This window comes from Ilyonectria robusta, assembly GCF_021365365.1.
Source record: "Ilyonectria robusta strain PMI_751 chromosome Unknown BGZ61scaffold_11, whole genome shotgun sequence".
Taxonomy (NCBI): domain Eukaryota; kingdom Fungi; phylum Ascomycota; class Sordariomycetes; order Hypocreales; family Nectriaceae; genus Ilyonectria; species Ilyonectria robusta.
Window position 1 is genome coordinate 1194518 of NW_025764445.1, and position 19989 is coordinate 1214506.

Below are 19989 nucleotides of genomic sequence, written 5' to 3' on the forward strand. Positions count from 1 at the left end.
CCCTGGAAAATTCCCCTCTCGTTCCTTTTCGAGCGGGTCCCTGCACTAAAGTCTCGATATTACTCGATCGTTTCAGTATCGACTGTTCAACCTCATTTAGCATCGCTAGCTGTAAATGTTGCTATGCTTTAGCCAGATAATCCAGACGGAGTTGTCTATGACTTGACGTCGCATTACCTACTTGGCATGCTGAATCCACGAAAGGGCCTTTCTGGGGTGGGGATGTCTAGCGATACACTTCGGACGGCATATCGTTGCATCCGTAAATCCAAGTTTAAAGCACCCGTCTCTTAGCCTTAACCTATAATTACAGTGGCTACCGGGTCCGGAATCAATCTATTTAGAGGTTTTTATCCAGTATATTTTAAGAAATCTAAGCTCGATAAGGAAATCGGGTTGATAACCTTCTGCTTTGGTTGCAGGATCCTAGGTGAATTACTATACAATGAAGAATTCCAAGCCGCCGAGAAAAGCTTGCACGGACAGCTGCAGATCATCACCTCGTATTCGGGGGCCGGCACATCTAGGGGCCAAGGAAAAGATCAAAATGGAACATGAGCTGTTAGGGCAACTCCTCGTTGATGAGGATGCTAACATTTATATTCGTGGTTCACTGAACATGTCCCATGACGTACGACAGATTTTGCGAGACATCCTCTGCCACAAGCAGCAGAGGGCAAACTCCGACTTCACCATTTTTGAAGCAATGAAGAGGAGAACAAAACAACGGCAAGAGGACGTTTGAGGTTAACAGAAGCATAAATCTAGATCTAGGGAATTTGGTTTGGTGAATGTCAATATGTTGTCTTCCCTCACTTGCCCCAAGCAGTTTGAGTAGTAGCTGGCTGTACACTTAATTCCTTCGTGAAAGCGTCAATGATAGCGTCCTCCTGAAAATCAAGGACTTGGGAATTTCTTGAGTCGCTTAATAACTGAGAAGCTTCCTGCCGTCTTGCGTTCATGATTGACGCCCGTGTCTTGGTCTTCACCGCGGTGCGAATGCTCTTGTAAAAACCAAGACCGGGATATGCTACGATTCCGAAAGCGGCTGGGATCCTGCTAGTTAGCGATCTGCCATATACCACCGAGATTTACCTCAGCTTAGAACCAGACGCTTACCTGAAGAGATTTTCGTAGAGAATCCTATCAAGCCTTTCCCAACTCCTAAAACACCTCCTACCACACCGTCTTTGACGGCGCCCTGGACTGGTTTAACTGCCAGGTCAGCAAAGCCCTCCCCAATGCCCAAAACCAGACTTTTGCCAGACACCATCAGACCAGACTTCCAGTCCGTGACCTTGCCATAGTCTCGCACCTGTTCGCCGTAAAGCTTTGGAAGAGCTCGGGATCCTTCTGCAAAGGCTAGTGGTATGTCGACAAAGACGCCCTTAGAGTAGGTTTTAAAGAAGTCTCCGACACCAGAAGCAGATGCAAGGGTCATCGATGACACTAATTTGGAATCGTAGACCGAGCTGCTCTTGTGTGTCCTACCGTCGAGTGAAACACTATCTGAAGTGTGCGACGAGTGATTGTCCGTAGATGACGATTTGCGTAACGATCTCAGGATCGATCGTGACGAACTTCCAGCGGAAGGTGTCGGGGAAAGTGAGTTACGGCTTGATGTGGGTTCATCAACGTTGTCGGCGGCCTTTGAAGCTTCCTTAGCGGAAACTGCTGCACGATGCACTTCGATGGGTCGTGAAATAATACCGGCAACAGAAGAAAACATGCCATAATATGTTCCCACTGCAGCCGATGCTGTGCCTGAAAATGGATCCCATCGTCGATTCTCTATGAGAATTTCCAAAGAACTATGCCTGAATTGAATATTAGTAATCAAGAACCCCAATGAATAGGCATACACCGACATTCCGCGGCGTGAAGAGAACTTGGACAGCTTTAGATTAGGATATCTTTACTCACAGTTTGAGATGCTTCCGATCGACTTTGAGATGGTCGACCAAAACCTCAGCGGCAACGCCAGAGAGGTTCACAACTTTATCCTTGCGTTCATAAGTCCAAACTGCTGGACGATCCTTGAGAATATCGCAAGGTAGGCCGACCATGGGTAAGTTTGCGTGAAAGGACTGTGCGGCCCGCTTCACGCCACATTCCTTTTCCATTTTAGCAGCAATCTTCCCTGCGGATGCAACTACATCCTCTTTTAGACAGAAGAGAATAGCTTCAGCAAGTTTCTTGCTATCAAGGGTTTTGTAAGGAATTGGCCGAGGTCCAGCATTCGCCGCCGCAGCCATATCACCCCAGAACTGTTGACTGCGATCAAGTCAGTAATTGCACTGAATAGCTCACGTTTTCAAGAGGTTTACTTACTCTCCAAAGAAGGGAACAACGGTCGTAGGTCGTCCAAACTTCAGGCCACAGGCAGTAGTGCCCGCTCCACCATGATGCACGACAGCTACTACATGCTGGAACAGCCACTCGTGTGGGCAGTCGTCGCTGTAGTAGATGTTTTCATTCGAGTTTTCTGCTTCTCCGAGCTTGCTCCAGCCCCTCGATATAATGGCACGTACTCCAGTAGACTCGATAGCAGACAGTAAGATGTTTGTAACCTTTCCTGGGTCATCAATCACGACGCTACCGAACCCGATATAAATTGGTGCAGGACCCTTATCCAAAAAGGTGACCAGATCAGGAGGAGGTGTGTACGAGGGGGGTTCTCGGAAGAAGAAACCGCACACATCTATTCAAGTTAGTATCCACTCAATCTCATCATTGACATACTATCCGTACCTATGTGACTATCCCAGTCAGTTGGCTTGGGTATCAATGCGGGCGACCAGCAGTATGTGAAAGGAATCCTCAGAGTTTCTGCGAGACCAGGGCCCTCTGATAGTGGCACTGGTTCCAAGTCTAGCGTTTTTCTCCAATCATTGATAACATCTCCGAGTCTAGTCCATTTGTCAGGTAGTTGAAAACCATTAAGGAACAGGGTTGCTTACCCTTGCCAGGTCATCCATTCAACCATAGAGTATGAGACAAAATTAGAAGTCCCTTCACTCACCGCAGTCGTCTTTGACCTTTTCAAGTTTGCTAGAGGATGTGGGAATGACCTGGTACTTGACCAAGGCATCGTGAACATCAAGTGCACGGGAATACCAAGGGCCTGAGAGCAGTGAACGTGTGCAAAGCTTGGTGGATTCGCAATGATAGCATCTGCCACAAATGGTTTGTTTGACTTGGGGTCAGGATCCAAACACGAACGCCAGCACCCGTTCAGCATCTCTGCAACCATCTGTCGCTTCCTCTTGATCTCTTTGACTTTAAGAGACTTCATATTCGGGATCAATCCTGGGTTCTTGACCATATAGGCCATAAGCTCTGACGGGTCGCCGCCAATGGGGAAGAATTCTAGGCCATGTTCAGTCACAAACTGCTCGAAGACATTGTGTGTTGCCAAGCGGACTCTATGACCGGACTTTTGTAATTCGTTCCCCAGTGCGATGAAAGGTTGAACATCCCCACGACTTCCAACGATTTGAATGACAATGTTGAGTCGGATGTTCCAGTGCCGCGGCTCCACTGTTGGAGATTCTGGTTTACTTTCCGAATAGTCTGGAGGGTGGCTTGACTGAGAAGAGCCAGGTCGTTCGGCGTCTGTGGTGGGTGAGGCTGGAACAAACCGTGATAGTGTCCGAAATAGTCTTGAGTCCGGGTCCACATTGACACGACCGTCATCTAGAGCTATATCAGAATCAGTGCGATATGGAAGATGACATTCGTTCTGTCGCAAAATTTCGTACCTGCCACTTCTACATTCCCCTGTACACTACTTGAATCAAGGACATCTTCGTATCGAGGCAGTTCTTCCACTGCCTCTAAGCCCTCCAGTTCGTGAAGAGCCTCGTTTCTTTTACTCTCCAGAGCCATGGTTGTCTGAGAACGGAAAGCCGGTGCCTTACCGTAAAATTCCAGGAATTGCTGCGGCGAAAAGAGTAACCCGGACGATTTGGCTTGGCATACGAGAGGGGGGAGTCGTGGGAATGGGGATACGAATAAACCGATGAATTCATTCAGATATTACTCGTTGTGTCCCTCGGTCTCGCATTTCTCGGTTTCGAGTGTCTAGCCCACAAGGATTGAAAAAGGCTGTTTTTGGCTGCACGATTTGCCACTAATGTCTCACCTTGTCAAGGTCTCATCTCACCTTAAATCGTATGACAAGATACCTGGCGTCCCCAGTCCGTTAGGTGGCGAAGGTGATTGTCACAGCTGGGAAGGTATCAGTACTCTGCTGCTCACACTAGTTACCTGCCTTTATTCGTACCGAGACTTGTGTGGCAGGTCACAAAACAATCTGTCTTATCCTAATGGGCTGACCTGCTCGCACGCTTGTTGGCCAGCAATCCTGCATCACAATCGGCCCGAATGACGCCCGCCCCATACTGGATGCTAGTGTAGCCAATGAGTGGTATGAAGAATCGCACTTGGACTTTAACGTAAACCTTCTCTGCCGCTCTCCGGAGATGCTATACTCGTATACACCTATCATTAATTTGGATGAGGATTGGTGTCGGAGCTGGTGCGGCACATTGTGTGAATGAGACTTCTGGCACTCATCAGGCATTCCTGAGCATTCCGGTTGCATCCATTTTACTTCCGCAATAGGAGTGTGTCGCAACATTGAAGCCGATTGAACGAGTACATTCAGTCGATAGTCAAAGGCATATATAAGGAGCAAAAACTGACCTAGGTGCTATAGATAGTAGTGTATGAGTTATTCTGCTCAGTTGTTAAAATACTGTGATAGATAAATATAGCTATCCATAAATGAATTCACTTAATAATCCACGAAGATACTGTGATGGACCGGATTGACACCCCAGAGGCCGATGACTAGGCCTTAGCTAGCTGGATTACGGGACATATAAGGCCCCACTCGCCTGCAACTGTTGACGGGACCATCATCGATTTTTTTGAGTCTTGCAGTCTATTCTAGCTTTTGGGCCATACGGCCAACAATTCTGTTTCTTTTCCCTCAATTTTGATACCTTCTCTTGTTAGGGATATAATCACAATCTTCTTCATTTTCCCTGATTTCATGACGACTTGGTTGACGTGCAATTCCTCCGGGAGGTTGTTATTTTGATCGAGTTCATACTTCTTGTTATCTCAGCAACCCTACAAGCCTCAATTGGTGGGTGTGATTGTTTTGGTCCAAAAGGCAAGTTCCCCCGTTTTAGAATATTATAACACAAACTGGAGGTTATAGAAATATAATATAGAGCTGGATTATATTTAATTAAGGCTCTCAAATCAACGTATCATCTTACCGTTGTAATTATTTGAAACTGAAAATTATATTAGCCGAGTTGGGACCGAGTGCTGCTAGCTGTGGAACAATTTCCGGTCCTGGTTCTAGATCCTGAATCTGCATTCGACTATTAGCTTTGTACGGGACACGATTCTATCATCTTACCTTTTCGATTGTCGAAGATTGGATACCATGTTCTGTCATCTCTTTTGCCAATTGGCCCGCCAAGGATCTTGTTACTGCATTGCCCCTGCCTATAGCTATCATAATCTTGAGTAAAAACTCCAAGTCTTTCTCTCCATGAGAACTGTAGTCAGATAGTACGTCCTCTAGAAAAACCAGGGCCGCAATATACGCGGAGAAGTTAATTAAAGGGTTCATGAGAGATACTTGAAGATCAGACGTGATCCGAAAAATATTGAGGATGTCCTCAGGTGCCGGGAGAAGCCGATATTGAGATTCGAGCTTCAGGTGCTCTGGGAGAGTCTGTGACTTCACCATGAAGAGAGCTGCTCTGTGAAGGCAAATTGTAGCCGTATGGATAAGGATATGAATGAACAAGGCGTGTTGACAGTGGTTGTTTGCGGGAAGACGGAGAGTCTCGGGCAGTAATAATAAGATTATAGCCAAGTCGTTGTCTAAAGCTCTGTGTCGCTTCCAGAAAGGGTCAATTTTGGAATCCAAATTTGTCGCCAGGTTGACTTGAGAGGTGTGGTCCAAAATCTGGTAGAAAAGCTGTGAAACTCTCACTCTTGCTGCGAGAGCGGAATATCGTTCTCCATGTCGCTCATCTGTCAACATGCATGTTCTCTCTTCGCGGCCACTGCTATAAGCCTTATCAGAAGCAGGAAGTCGGGTTTGCATCTATATCGATCAATTTTCGTACGTGTGCATGAGAGAGCTGCAAGACATACTTGAGGATCCTGGATCAGTGTTGGCGATTTCGTAGTTGCAGAAACAAGACGGTCAGCGCAAAATATCACCCACCGTGTTCGGCGCTGTTCCTCTGAATAAGTCCAGTCTTGGGGTGGTTGCAGAGGGGAGGTTGAGCTTTCGTCAACTCCGTCGAATTTGTGTAGATTCAGCATCAGCGCAATTCGGACACTGCGACAGAGGCTCAGTGATGCTCTGGAGAACATTACATGTTCAGCTTCGAAATATGCGATCAACGACTAGCATTGAGCATGGGCTAGTGTATAGAGTCATCTTCTGGGCCCTAGAACATTAGCGCGTCCACCTTATATTTCTTTTCATCGCAAACTTACCCCCATATCGTCGGGGCTTGCATAGTTTCTAGCGCGTTGATAGAATGGTTTTGCTAAGTGGCGATGGGGCTCGGATAGTACATCCTGCATATTTTTACCACGTTTTTCAATTTTCAGCAATAGCCTCCACAACCAATTAAATGACGTAGAACAGCTCGAGTTGCGACTAGCTCAATCGATTTGAGGCCAAAATTAACTACTAGCCGTTCTACAGTACCAGTTCCCCCTATATCTTTCTGCCTTTCCTCGCTACACCTAAAAGTTTGCCTCTCGGACAATTTCTTCCAACAGCCGATGTGTCTTGGTTGCAGACTCAAAAGTTGCGTAGCGACTGGTGTCGCCTTTCGCGTACGCATCATAGATCAGCGCAATATTGGCTCCTTGTTCGGGAATCTCGGCTGCCACGTCCAGCCCTTGACCGCTCAGATCCACATCCTCAACTTCTTCAGCCTTGCCAAGTTTGATCTTCATTCTCATATCACTGTGGATCATTTGCCAGTGTTCTTCGGGTGCAGTCACCACAATCTCCCCTTCAGTGCCTGTAATCAACCAACGGAAACCGGTGTTGTCGATGGCAGATTGGGGTTTGCGGAACGCGATAGACGCGACTGCTCCGCCTTCCAGAACACCTTGTATGAAGATGTGATCAGGAGAAGTCTTGATGTGTACCGGGTCTACAGCGTTGCCGTCGGGTCCAACGATCGGGACGGTGGAGAAGTTTGTCTTCAAAATAGACTGCAGCTTCACAAAGTCCCCAAGAATATCAACAAATGAGTCCAGAACTTGTTCGTGGTCAGATGCGTGCGTGGCAGCAGATGAAGAAAGGGTCCAGACTCACAGTGCCCAAAGTACATGTAAAATTCATTGCCAGCACTTTTCATATCAAGGTAATACTCAAGGCCCTGCGGGCATATGGCTGTGGGAGCGACACTCGACGATGCAAGAACAGACGAGCTGATAACTTTACCAATCTTGCCATTCAAGATGGCTTCTTTCAGTTTCAGCACGAGTCTGCTCCCTCGGGTTTGTAAGCCCACCATGGTCTTGACGCCATTGGCCTGGGCCAGCTCCGTCAGCTGTTGGGCCTCAGCCAGGGAAGCGCCAAGCGGCCACTCGACAAATACACTCTTTTTGGAGAGAATAGCGGGTTGCGTAAGCTCAAAGTGCTTCCCGACCCGCACAGAAACAACGACGAGGTCGACTTCCGGCTCATTGGCCAAATCTTCCGGGCTTCCGTATGCCTTGGTCGTCGACGGCAGACCATGAGCTGCGATCGAATTGCGTGCAGACTGGACAGTCGAGTTTGCGATTGCAACTAGCTTGTAGTCCGGCGAGTTTAGGATGCTAGGGAGATGAACGAACGCGGCCCAGCAGCCTGGTTCGGGAAAATGAGATGTTGAAAGCCCAATGAGGCCAACGCGGATGGGTGCCATGATGTGCTGAGGCGGGACAGTGACGAAAGATTGAAAGAAGTCGGTGACAACTAGATGGGTTTACTCTCCCAGCCATTCCCGGCAGCGGTTCATCGAAGCCTGGTATATGGTAGTCTCCGCGGAGAGTCTCCGCGGAGAGACCCCAGTCCAAAGCCGGAGCGCTGCGACCAGTGTTATCGCCATTGGACCGTGGTGGACTTGCGGGCTCCAGGTTTCCACTTGAACTCCGAAGCTGACAGATGCAGGTCATATATCGCGCCATGTGTCTGGACGGCCTGATGTCTCAAGAGTGCGCACCAACGGGTGTGCGAAAGGGAGGCTTAGACGGCCGACTACCTGTATCAGCGTCACTCGAGTATCAAGCGGTCTTCCAGCACGCTTCTTTACATTCCATTATTACGGAAAATGAATAGGAGCATTCTAGCACCTTGTTGGCTTGCTAAACTATGATAACAGGCGGATTAAGACGCAAATCGCCCGCTAATGACGCTCAATATATTGGAGAGTAGGGATTACAGAATCCATGGGGAATAGCACTGGACATCTAAGACGGGGATTTGCCGCTAGCTATTGTTATTATATGCATTAACTGTCTAGCTGAAGGGCTATTAGGAATCTATTAGAATACACAGAATAAGTTATATATAGAATTAGGCGGAGTTGATTCCAGCAATGCTTTAGGTCACTCTAGGTACCTCAGCTGTTGTAGGGGTCTAGTGGGTCTCGTGACCTAGGTGGAGGCTTATGACAGTCAAGGGGTATTGAAAGTTAGAGCTGCAGCAGGAAGCATAGGAATTGTATGATGTGATTGATCTGACTAGCTAAAAAAGAGGAGACACTGCTGTCGGCTCTGTGATCGTCAATGTTGGCTGTTGCCTTACAAATTAGGTGTAAATCGGGATGGTAGGTGAACCCGTATGAAATTGGAGGTAGTTAATCCTTGTGTCCCTTCACCCAATCCACTCCGACAGAAAGGAAGTTTCACATAAATAGATCTCTTGTTGCCAGAAGTATTGTATCTTTCCAATCGAATTTACCCTAAACTTAATAAACACTAATCGAGTGGTGGACCTAACTTGACTCATCTTTCCAAACATTGAGCATCTCTCGTACAGTGAGAGGCTTGATGCCTGGAAATCTAGAGTTCATTTCCGCTGGAATAAGAGAAATTTTCTCATTTGCCGTCCATTTTGTGAAAATGGACATGAACCCCTGGAACTGCGGCTTGGGGATAAACGCATAACAAGGCACTTGGGATGGCAATTCGGTTATTTCCCCCTTTTCCAGCTTTTCAATAGAGTCGTAAGTAACCTTGAATTTGGAACCTGTCAGTAAGTTAGCAGACTGGGCTTCTATAGGCTAGTTTAAGGTGGGTTGGCATGCCAGTCACTTCCTCCGCGAGACTTAGAAACTCATTCCATGTAATGATATCGCCAGCAAATCTTGAGACCTCAGGCCACTCATCAAGATCCTGTAGAGCTACCACGTACTTTGCCATGTCAAAGGAATAAGTGAGAGAGAAAGGCGTGTTGCCATCACCAGGAATAGCAGCTTCCCTGTTGGCAATATCGATGCCAAAGGGTGACGGGCGAAGGAAGCTCTTAATATGAGGCTGACCCCAGTAATCAAGAAAGCAACCATTGTTGACTACAGTCCACTGTAGGCCTGACTTCTTCAATTCTCCAATAGCTTTGAAGTAATCAGTTAACATAGGGAGCTCTTTAATAGCTCTAGAAAGATGTGTTAGCAAGCTAAATCACAAGAGGGCGAAGACGTGTTGACTTACGATTCTGGATAAGCGATACCAAATGTGCTAGGAATAAACCTCTTTGTGGTAGAGGAGTTGGTAGACGCCTTGATCAAGTTCAATTGAGCCACAGCTAGAGCATCGCCTTCATAATTAACACAACTGATAACAGTGTGGATGTTATTCTTCTCAAGGACCTCTCGGATAGAGTCAATGTTGGTATAGTCAACTGCTAGAGCAGGAACGCCGACTTCAGTCTCAGCCTGTATATGATGATCCATATTAGAAATGCTGTCAAAATTGTTTCCATAGCTAGATCTCGATGCGGAAGGGAAACATACGTGGCGAGAAAGGATGAATGGAGCATGACGAGTTTGTTCTTTTAGAACCTCCACAATAGTTCGGCCAACATTACCATTGCCGCCTGCTACTGCAATGTTCACCATGATGTATGATTTTGAGATTGATACTGAATAGATTGAGATATTGTGCCACAAAACTGAAAGGAAAATAGAAGAGAGACTAAGTCAGTTCCTATATATAGTAGCCAAGTTGGATATAACTGGAGACAAGTAGCGTACTGAAGGAGAAAGATAGATGCGGGATCCGCAGATGTAGAGATAGCTAAGAGCTATAATCCACTGATAACAATACACCCCACCCCCACCTGTCGTTCTACTATCCTCTTGTTGGTGTGGATCCGACCGTATCTTGGCAGACTGGATTCAATTTACATAGCTATGCTTACAATTTTTGGCTGTGCTGTGAACAGTCGTTGTGATTTTGTGCCCAAGTATTCTCACAGCCACTGCAAGGTGATGATACATGTTACTCAATTTACATAACCCCCCAATCTACCAAGAATTGATAGATATGATAAGGTATCATCACGCCTGACGTTCCCACCTAGCAATCAAGCTCTAATATATCATACACACGATGCGAAGGTATCAACATAAATCGTGGTTGGTTATGAAAAAAGGCTCGATAAAGAACACATTTAGCTTTGGGATCTACTAGCACTATACAAATTATCACAAAACGCCCTATGAGCCGCAAACAGGGCGGGCAAGCCACCCAAGGCTTCCATGATGCCGAAGAATTCCGGCCTCCGTCCGGAAGCCGCCTCACTTCTGCTAGCAACTTGACGAGTCACGCCTCCATCGCTTGGACCCCACACAACTAGCTGATTGCTTTCCTTGAATAGAGGAAATTTATTCAGGCCGGCCACGAAAGCGGCCAGGTCAGTAGCATATGCCTCGGCAACGCCTACCTGTGACGGCGATAACCGATCATTGTACTGCTGCCAAAGAAGCGCTGTATCGAGCATGTGATTGCTTTTTCCGCGATTGGGACCGTCCCAGGGATTACCCTCGTTAAAATTTCCCACGTAGCCCTTCGGCCACAGTGTAGCCAGGAGGCAAGCAGGTGTGTAAAAGAAGAGGTCGTTCAGATAAGCCGTAATGAAAACGAGCGCCGCGTCGTCATCAGTATCGACTGACAACTCGTACAAATGGAGGAGCTGTTCGATAGCGGGGTTGGATTCAAACGTTTGCGTCATAGAGTCGCAGAAGACCTTGGCTATTCCATTCTTCTTAGGCGCCAGGACAAGGAAACCCATGATAGAAGACTACAGTAAGGGTTCAGTAAGAAGAGATTTTGGCGGTAAGGATTAATAAAAGACACACCTCGAAATTTCCTTGGACGATGAGCAAGCGCTCACACCACTGTTTGCCCGGGAAGATGGTGTCGCTATCTTTGAGCAATCCGTCAAAGGAGACGGCGTCTGGAACCACCTGCCCATCAGCCACAACATTGAGCCCCAAGGTGAAGTCAGCCTGGCCCAAGATTTCATCCTCATTCGCTGTCACCAATGCGTTAATCCGGTCATTTGGTGATAGGTCGGCTTGTTTAAGGGAGTCTGTGACCTTGTTGTATATCGCCTCAGCAGTGTCGAGAGATGCAGGACTTTGAACAAAGGTGGAGCCACCTAAAATTGCAGCCTGACTGAAAAGAGGCTCCGAGGATTGCAAATGATAGCAGATAGATACTTGGATATCAATTAGAACCCGGGGTGGGGAGGGGGGATGGTAAAAGTTGCAGTTCAGCTCGGCGACGACTTACTTGCTCCAGCACTCTGACCAACGGCCGTGATGGAGTCCGGATCACCACCGAAGCCTCCAATGTATTTTTTAAGCCATCGGAAACAAGTCTTTTGGTCAAGAAGTGCGTTGTTTGCAGGATAACCGGCTTCTCGCAGTTCTTGCGACGTCAAAAGACCCGGAAGGCCTAGTCGATAACTTTGTGTCCGTCAGCTATCCTTCATCTTAAGCATGTATGTCGGTCGTAGAGGGCGGTATACTTGAAAATGACGGCAATGACTGGAGTCCCCTTTTCCTTGGCGAGTTCGACGAATTTGTCTATTATGGGCGTTGGGGATCTTGGGGCGTTAGGTCGGGTCGTGGGAATTGTCAGTGCATTCATCAAGGTTAGACTGGGTCGAAAAAGTTAGACAGGATTCCGGCAGAGAAGAAAAAAGCAGCTTGAAACCCAAAACTTGGGCCTTGGCAACGGTGACGTGCGCGCAACGAAAATGCAGTAAATTCAAACACTAGGTTCCCTCATCGAGGGAGGATTTTCCCGGTATACGACTGGAATTGGCTGCATTGTTCGCAATTGATATACAACGTGTCGAAACACTCACTCACTCAGTGCATTGCTGGCATGTCCAATCTTGATACCAAGCATGCAGCTCAGTCATTCGGCCGTCATCCGAAGAAAGATAACACCACCAAGATGCGAAACCATCGGATTTGCAATTGCTCGGCCATATCTCTCGCATCTTTGCCCCGGTCAAGCTGGCCGTACCCCTCGTTCTGTCCGCGGATTCCGCACAAGGATCGCAATTCCACCGGACAATCATCAATATACTCCCAGACCCGTTCATCCTCACCAACAAGGAGCTGCACTCTCGAATGAAGAGGAATGCTTCCAATGAGCTGACGTGTCATATAGTTTGGGCAAATCACACGATCTTTCCAGTTCCGGATCTTTAAGCCACTGATCGCCATGTGGGCATTCAGAAGCCTAACTGGCCAGGGCGAGAAAGACCTGGCACAGTTAGTTGCGGCCGAGGTTGAAAACGCCCGCGAACGCACTTCGGAAGAAGGCCCCCATGACCTTTCTTCAACGCCTTCTACTCAACCAGAAATCCAACCCCAAGCTCCTCCACGACCGGGAGATAATGACGCACGCCTTTGGAAACATCACAGCTGGAAGCGATACCACAGCCACGGCCATGCGATCTATCGTCTACCACGTACTCAAGAACCCAGACGTATGTGCCAAGCTGCGTAGCGAGATCCGAGATGCAAACCTCTCGTTGCCTGTTAGCTTTGCACAGGCGCATGCCCTGCCGTATCTTGGCTTCGTTATCTAAGAAGGCATGCTAGTCCATCCGTCGGTCGGCATGCTGTTGGCGCGGACGGTGCCTGCTGAGGGCGCACAACTGTGCGGTTACCAAATCTCCGGAGGAGTCGAAGTTGGTCTCAACCCATGGGTTCTTCATCGAAACCCTGAGATTTATACGGACCCGGATGGCTTCTGGTTGGATAGATGGTCACCGTCTGTCTCAGATGAGGAACGGCTGCGAGAGATGAACCGTGCCTTCTTCACCTTTGGACACGGTTCTCATACGTGCAGTGGCAGATGGATTAGCATCATGGAGATGACCAAGTTGATTCCAACTCTATTGCTGCATTCTAATATGGAATTGGTAGATGACGGAAAGACGTACGGATTCGATGATTATTGGTTCATGATGCAGGAAGGGTTGTCTGTCAAGTTTTGAAGCCGAAAGTGAGAGGGAGTGTAAGGCTTGGAAGGTATCGTCAATCGGAATATGAAATTCATTACCTGCCCCCCCCCCCCCCCAATGCATTAATACCTCCTTGTTAAGTTTCGGTTTCGGAATATGAATTCCATCAAGTTGACACTGTTATTAGCCAGCGTCTTACAGAACCAAGCTATACGCATCGTGCCGCTTCCTTCGCGGCGAGCAGTGCGGGTCTACACAGGAAACCCTCGCCAATAAACTAGCCTAAGTATACGCCGTTTGGCGGTGAATACGGTAGTAGGAAATTGCGTCACTGGACACTGGGGTGCTGATTATGTCGCGGCGGGATATACATAATGAAAATGCAGTAAATTCAAATACGAGGTTCCCTTATCAAGGGAAACTAATGCATTCACCTATACAGCTTCTACTAATACTATAGCTGCCCTAGTGAGTTCGTCAAGATCTTGCAACGGTAGCCCAAGAAGGTCATTGTTTACCACTCTCTTCCCCGCAATATCAGCGCTGCCATCGGGGAAAAATACTCGACTGTATAACTGCTTGAGAAAAGCCGACCAATCTCCCTTTTGAATTCTGTCAGCCGCTTCCTTCCAGCGTCCCACTGCTGTCTCTTTGCTGAACTTCCAATCCGCGTTCGAGGTTCCCGTTACCCGCTTGACGCTCTCGAAAATGTCCTTCTGGCTCAGCCTGAAGCTGGAAATGTAGGCGACGTGGTTGGAAAACTGGCTGAGACTACGCGATGCGTCTTCTCCCTGAGCAGGTATTTCTTCAAGGCTCAGTAACCCTGAGATGGCTCTGCCACATTGTCGATAGCTGCTGACATTGATCATAGTCTCGCCCTCGTCAATCCAGATAACCTCGCGATTTTTTATGTCGATGCCGAACGTATCAAGCCCGACCGAGAGGCTGTACTCGTACCACATACCACAGCTCAATATGATCCAGGAACTCACACCAAGCTCCTCGATCAGAGCAGTAGTTCCTGTCAGTTGCGGTGGAAAGGGACAGTCCGCGAGGAGCACTTTGTTGGCAAAGTCAACACCATACCAATTTGGCATGACATACGGCACCCCTGCTTTGGCAGCGGCTCGAATTAGCTTCTCCTGCGAGTCCCTAGGAGCCGTCAATGCCATAGTGATGATGAGAAACTGCTGGCCCTCGAGTGCGGCAACAAGGGATGCTTGGTCGTCATAATCAACAGTTGCGATGTTGACACCGGCAGGAAATCCTGTGGAGCTGGCGGAGCGCGTGATGGCGGTAACTGTATGCTTGCCGGTTTTAAATAATTCTTCGACGAAGAAGGACCCTATCTGGCCACTCGCCTATCGAGAATAGTCAGTATGAGCATCTAAGTGCAGGTGAAGCTTTCACTCACACCAACAATGGCGACTCTTTCAACACGTTGTGCCATGGTTCATAGAATAGATGGAAGCAGGTGCTTGAGTGAGTCTTGTTGATTATCGATGATTCGAAAGGAGGTTGATTGCAGGAATGGGTAGGAGAGAAGGCAGAGTGACATTTTATAGGCTTGTTACTCGGGACTAAGTCGATCTTCAACATTGTTAGCAATCGCAAACTCCACGGAGTGACACTCATATTGATTTTTAATCAGTTTATTTGTCATCAGCAGCGGGACTCACAGATTTCGCAGTATGTCGTGTTGTTGCAGAACTTCAGTCCTTCAGTGTTGAGAGGAGTCTGTATTGTGTCATGATCGAAACGTCGTAAAGCTAGTCAGAAACTCCCTTCGGCTAGAGTTCCGGAGTCCTACAAAAGAATCACGACGACTTTCTATAATTAGGCTAGCGTTCCGGAGCCCTCAACCCATGTCAACTCATTCTGATTTGTTCTTCGGGGTTTAATCATGACTGACCTACCTTAATTAGGCTAGCTTTCCGGAGCTCTCAACCCACGTCAACTTATTCTGAGTTGTTCTTTGAGGCTTAATAATGACTGACCTACCTGAATTCGGCTAGCATTCTGGAGGTTCCGAGTACACCTTGTATTGTTTCGGAATTGTCTGATGGTAGACAAACACCAAGCAGCTCGTTCTCTGGCTACTACATATTGCACTGTTCATCCCTCGTGTTTGAGTCTCCATATCATTCCTACCATCTCATGAATCAATTCCATCGCACAATGGCCCGCATTCTCATCACTGGTTCTGCCGACGGCTTCGGCCTCGAGGCTGCTCGTCAGCTGGTTCAACGCAAGCACACCGTTTATTTACACGCCCGCAATGCCAAGCGTGCTGCCGATGCCAAGGCGGCCTGTCCCGGCGCGGCTGGAGTATTTATTGCGGATCTGTCCAACGTTTCGGAGACAAAGAAGCTCGCCGAAGAAGTCAATGCTACTGGGGACTTTGATGCCATCATCCTCAACGCCGGCATGCTCTACGGTCCTTTCCGCAAGACGGCCGATACTGGCATCCCGGCTATGGTTGTTGTCAACGTTCTGGCCCCCTATATTCTCGCCAGCCTCTTGAACCCCCCCAAGCGACTCATCTTCATTTCCTCTCAACTGCACCGCGATGCCACCAATCTCAGCGCCGATGACATTTTTTGGTTGGAGCGTGGCGAGAGTGCTTTCCAGGACTTCCCCGCCTATTGCGATTCCAAGCTGCATGTGATGCTGCTTGCAAATGCCTTTGCGAGAAGACTCAAGAACACGTCGGTTCTTTCGGTTCACCCGGGATGGGTTGCCACCAAGGTTGGAGGCGAGGGAGCCCCTGACAAGTTAGAGGACGGCGTGGAGACGTACGTCATGTTGGCTGAAGGGGACTACGATCAGAGTCTCACTGGCAAGTACTTTGACCCTAAGCGAAAGCAAGCCACTCCTCTTCCCTTGTCAGGAGATGTGAGCTTGCAGGATAAGGTCGTTGAAGCGTGCGAGAAAGTTGTTGGTCTGAAGCTTCCCGCCTAGGTTGAAATAGCCGGGGCAACAGGGGTAGCCATAGACTTGGTATCAGGTTTATTTTGCCAATCCAGCTTCAGAAGCTCGCTTGGCTGTTGCAAGGGAATATAACCGCTTCGACAATCATAGACATACCAATCCTTAGGTTCCATAGTAAGCATGTATCTTACTGACGCCCTACTCACCCCTTGCATCGCATAATCCATCGCTTCTCAACTCCAATCAACGTGCAATTGTCGTCTTTTCCAGATAATTTCCAGTTTCAGCTCTTGGGAACATTTGGTAGCTCATGTTGAAGCAAACTTGCCAGCTCTAGTCCGAGAGCCCCTCGCCGGGCCAACCCGAAATCGCTCCAAAACAAGAAACTTCTTGACGGTGTCATGGGCCAGCTTGATTATTCGCCCGTTGTATGTGTAAGAGTTTCCAAGCGTCGTCGTCACAGCGAAAGGTTCAGTCTCTTGGCAGACCGTGACCAAACATATGCGAGTCCCCTGGAGACTGTCTACGCCGAACAACTGGTCCCGTAGGTACTTGTTCTCCACGTCTCCCCAAATTACAGCCTCGAAGAAGTTTTCGACCGTCATTATTGGGCTTTCGCGCTTGCACAAAAAAGTACAAGGGCTCGACAGGCCAACCTTTTAGGCTCTTCCCAAATGCTGCAAAGAATCCTCTCGTAGGTCTCGTCCAATGTCTCCGGTAGGCTAGTGAAGGCTGCGTGGATAGCCGAGGGCTGGTTGAGCCTTCAGAGGATTGCCAACTAGCATGCCGCCTAATGAAACCTATGTCAGTTAGCTAGTTTCACAAATCAGTGCCTTGGTATTTCATGAAAGAAATATCTCACTTCCATTCCTTTCGCCCTATGCGGGAGCGCTTCTTCAACACTCTAACATTGGTCAAGGGGCTAGGGAGTGAACTTGGGATCTAAACGTAGTTCCCTTTGAATGTAACGCCGAATATGCTAGTCAAAATACGAATTTGACATAGATAGGAACATAGATATCGGATCCGGGGCTCTCCGGGTGTCAAGTTCGTCGCGACTCGTTGCCAATGTGGACACGTTGCTGAATGCCTGGTCCTGAGTCAGGAGCCGGAGGAAGTCGACGAACTCATGACGGCATCGTGACTCATCTACTTCATCCAGTGGTTGTTCGACTATCGCAACTGCTCACCCTAAGTTGGAGTTAGCTTTTCAGCTAATAACGCCATGGGATCGCACCCCACTGGAACAGAACAACTGTAGAGCAGAATGACGACAGTGATTTCGTTATAGTTCAACCTCTAGTCACTTGGGGTTACTTGGGGCTCATCGTTTCCTACATTGACTCATTCCTAATCCTTCAAACAAACGGGCTCGTAACCGCAATCTCTAGCAACTACTTGTTGGCCATTTATTGCATCGCATCGTCTATTATATAGCTAGCTATGGCGGTGGTAATATCGCCACCACTACGGCACACTCTGCCACTGCTGCCACCACCGTTACTACTCACGTCAGCGATATCAGACGAAAAAAAGATCTAGCCTGTAGAATTGACCCATCATCCTACTCGCAACATGTAAATAAACTCTACCTACTCAGTAAAGCACGATTAAAGTGCGCCGCATTTCTGGAAACGAAATAAGAAGTAGAGATCTGAGGGCTGTGATTAGTGCAGAAGTGGAAATACGGCGCACTTCCATCGTGTATTACTGAGTAGGCAAACATGAAGGGAAGTTTTTGACAATCCCTGACAAGCATCCCTAGAAGCGTAAGGGTGTTATTATTATACCTAAAAGACGTATTCTCTGAACTTTATTCATGCTGCCAGCGCATAGCTACCGACCATGGCATAGACGAGCCAGTAGTCCAAGTTTTGGTCACTTTTTATCAGGTCAGCAACATCCTGTGCCACCTTCATCCTCCCAGTTTCCGCCATATATGTGAGACATTGAATAATCCAGTCTCGCATGAGGATGTCGTTTGAAGTCTGATAGGCCATGTAGAGAGGAGCAAGTAGAACATAGCACTGTAAGCTCTGTCGTGATGAGAAAGGTATAGTGTGACCTGAATTTGTCTCTGGGAGGAGGAATTGGGGTACAGTGGCGCAAATCTGCTGCGTAAGGTCCATAACCGTAGCCAGGATTTTGCTGCAAGAGCTGGCCTCGTACCTGTCGAATGGAGTATGCTTTATAACAATGTTGTTGACTATCAGGCGTGCCACGCGGATACCATTGTTGACCTGGGTAATGAAGTGGTCCGCGAAAATTTCGTAATGAGTGCCAAAGATAAGTGGATGAGGCTTGGCAGGAGAGATCTGGTGGGGCCTCCAGGATGACGGCATTTTCAACTCCAAGTTGAGAAGAAGTTTGTCTAACTGAGTTGCTCTCTGGACCAGGTTGTTATCCCCACCGCTGTGAATATCAGCTTGCAGGTTAACAACTTGGAATAAAATACCCAAGAATTCCCACTTGACACCACTTAGATGAGAGTTCAGGTGGCAGTATAAGTCTTCTACTGCAGCTGGTACTCGGACAGCTATTGCTGCAGAACTGACAGTTAAGCTTGTAATTAAGCGGGCCTCGAGTTGGCATCTAGTAGGGCTTAGGTGTCGTTCTTGTGTATATGGGGCGATTAAGGATAATCCTCCATATATATGACTCATCCATGAGGATGAGCTTTGAGGGCTTCGATGGACTATCTTTTCATACTGGTCGAGAAGCAAAACAGATTGAAGGGCCTCTTCTACTCCAGAGGCTGACAGCCCCGCTAGAGCTTGTCCGAGCTTCTGTATAGCCTTATAATAGCTGGCATTAGCTAGTTGCATTAAGTCAGGAGCATGCAACTGATTCGCCATAAAAGCTAAGCTAGTCGCCTCAAGACTTGCAGATAGATGGCTAGCTGCAGACGCCTTATTGCAGAGCGGAGCTACTGATCCGAGACTGTGGGAGAATCCGAGAACGTAGGTGGAAACAAAGAGATATCGAGCGCGGACATCCCAACCGAATTCCATTCCTTGGGGAGCGGACGATTGAGTGACGGCTTGGGCGGCGGCCTGACGTGCCAACACCTTTTGCTGGGTAGAGCGGGTCTCATCGCGGAAGAGAAGACTTTGGCGATCGCGGTATCCATGGCATTTGATCCGAGCTCTCCGGCATTGTCCACAGCCCTCGACCAGAAGGTCACACTGTCATCACGTTAGGTCAATGACGTCGAGTTTGGAGTGGCAGGGGAGTGTACGTACTCGGAGTTTCCTCTTCCGGCAGGGAAGACAGTCCCGTGACGGCTGACCGTAGTTCACCATAATTCATTCACGAAAGTCGGCTGTGAACTGCTTGTACTCCGGTTGAATGTGCCAGAATGTTTTGGAGAGATCTCGAAGTAATCTCTGCAATAAGAACCCGACATTGCCGAAGGCCTCAACTTGCCTGTATTTGGCTAGCGTTCCGGAGTCTCAACCGATATAAGCTTGCCTTGATCAGGTAAGCGTTGCGGAGTCTCCATCATAAACGCTTGCTCTGAAATA

General features: G+C 48.1%; 9 protein-coding genes across 9 annotated transcripts; 2 read left to right on the top strand and 7 right to left on the bottom strand.

The window, feature by feature from the left end:
* Positions 1-556: 556 nt before the first annotated feature.
* Positions 557-4054, bottom strand: BGZ61DRAFT_453275 (uncharacterized protein). Its single transcript, XM_046246058.1, has 7 exons — positions 3762-4054; positions 2961-3696; positions 2752-2909; positions 2332-2701; positions 1924-2274; positions 1120-1817; positions 557-1048 (listed from the first exon to the last, which is right to left on the bottom strand). Exons 1-7 carry the CDS (start codon positions 3886-3888, stop codon positions 813-815), a joined length of 2676 nt encoding a protein of 891 aa, XP_046103897.1. The 5' UTR covers positions 3889-4054; the 3' UTR covers positions 557-812.
* Positions 4055-5428: 1374 nt separating this feature from the next.
* Positions 5429-6444, bottom strand: BGZ61DRAFT_353914 (uncharacterized protein; the record flags this gene model as incomplete). Its single annotated transcript, XM_046240566.1, has 2 exons — positions 5429-6136; positions 6187-6444. Coding segments are annotated over 2 exons (966 nt in total), but the record flags the coding sequence as incomplete, so codon positions are not given.
* A 348-nt stretch (positions 6445-6792) lies between these two features.
* Positions 6793-7970, bottom strand: BGZ61DRAFT_533271 (putative oxidoreductase; the record flags this gene model as incomplete). The annotated part of the gene is made up of 2 exons (XM_046253981.1): positions 6793-7319; positions 7376-7970. The coding sequence occupies 2 exons, from the start codon at positions 7968-7970 to the stop codon at positions 6793-6795; spliced, it is 1122 nt and encodes a 373-aa protein (XP_046103899.1).
* Positions 7971-9041: 1071 nt separating this feature from the next.
* On the bottom strand, positions 9042-10163 carry BGZ61DRAFT_352912 (uncharacterized protein; the record flags this gene model as incomplete). The annotated part of the gene is made up of 4 exons (XM_046240465.1): positions 9042-9314; positions 9361-9700; positions 9757-9974; positions 10059-10163. 4 exons carry the CDS (start codon positions 10161-10163, stop codon positions 9042-9044), a joined length of 936 nt encoding a protein of 311 aa, XP_046103900.1.
* Positions 10164-10717: 554 nt separating this feature from the next.
* On the bottom strand, positions 10718-12201 carry BGZ61DRAFT_353409 (Alpha/Beta hydrolase protein; the record flags this gene model as incomplete). The annotated part of the gene is made up of 4 exons (XM_046240517.1): positions 10718-11347; positions 11406-11767; positions 11842-12017; positions 12080-12201. 4 exons carry the CDS (start codon positions 12199-12201, stop codon positions 10718-10720), a joined length of 1290 nt encoding a protein of 429 aa, XP_046103901.1.
* A 691-nt stretch (positions 12202-12892) lies between these two features.
* BGZ61DRAFT_533273 (cytochrome P450) lies at positions 12893-13567 on the top strand (the record flags this gene model as incomplete). The annotated part of the gene is made up of 2 exons (XM_046253982.1): positions 12893-13070; positions 13170-13567. 2 exons carry the CDS (start codon positions 12893-12895, stop codon positions 13565-13567), a joined length of 576 nt encoding a protein of 191 aa, XP_046103902.1.
* A 401-nt stretch (positions 13568-13968) lies between these two features.
* On the bottom strand, positions 13969-14984 carry BGZ61DRAFT_353123 (uncharacterized protein; the record flags this gene model as incomplete). Its single annotated transcript, XM_046240484.1, has 2 exons — positions 13969-14895; positions 14949-14984. The coding sequence occupies 2 exons, from the start codon at positions 14982-14984 to the stop codon at positions 13969-13971; spliced, it is 963 nt and encodes a 320-aa protein (XP_046103903.1).
* A 728-nt stretch (positions 14985-15712) lies between these two features.
* On the top strand, positions 15713-16495 carry BGZ61DRAFT_354039 (uncharacterized protein; the record flags this gene model as incomplete). The annotated part of the gene is made up of 1 exon (XM_046240573.1): positions 15713-16495. One exon carries the CDS (start codon positions 15713-15715, stop codon positions 16493-16495), a length of 783 nt encoding a protein of 260 aa, XP_046103904.1.
* Positions 16496-18226: 1731 nt separating this feature from the next.
* On the bottom strand, positions 18227-19850 carry BGZ61DRAFT_421747 (uncharacterized protein). The gene is made up of 2 exons (XM_046243513.1): positions 19708-19850; positions 18227-19650 (listed from the first exon to the last, which is right to left on the bottom strand). Exons 1-2 carry the CDS (start codon positions 19765-19767, stop codon positions 18283-18285), a joined length of 1428 nt encoding a protein of 475 aa, XP_046103905.1. The 5' UTR covers positions 19768-19850; the 3' UTR covers positions 18227-18282.
* Between the last annotated feature and the right edge of the window lie 139 nt (positions 19851-19989).

Bases quoted from the DNA above. Each gene is read 5' to 3' on its own strand.
- BGZ61DRAFT_421747 (XM_046243513.1), bottom strand. From the start codon at position 19,767: ATGGTGAACTACGGTCAGCCGTCACGGGACTGTCTTCCCTGCCGGAAG. The intron at 19,651-19,707 runs GTACGTACACTC...ACGTGATGACAG, and splicing joins GCCGGAAGAGGAAACTCCGA to TGTGACCTTCTGGTCGAGGG.
- BGZ61DRAFT_453275 (XM_046246058.1), bottom strand. From the start codon at position 3,888: ATGGCTCTGGAGAGTAAAAGAAACGAGGCTCTTCACGAACTGGAGGGC. The intron at 3,697-3,761 runs GTACGAAATTTT...ATATAGCTCTAG, and splicing joins GGGGAATGTAGAAGTGGCAG to ATGACGGTCGTGTCAATGTG. The intron at 2,702-2,751 runs GTACGGATAGTA...TAACTTGAATAG, and splicing joins TGACTGGGATAGTCACATAG to ATGTGTGCGGTTTCTTCTTC.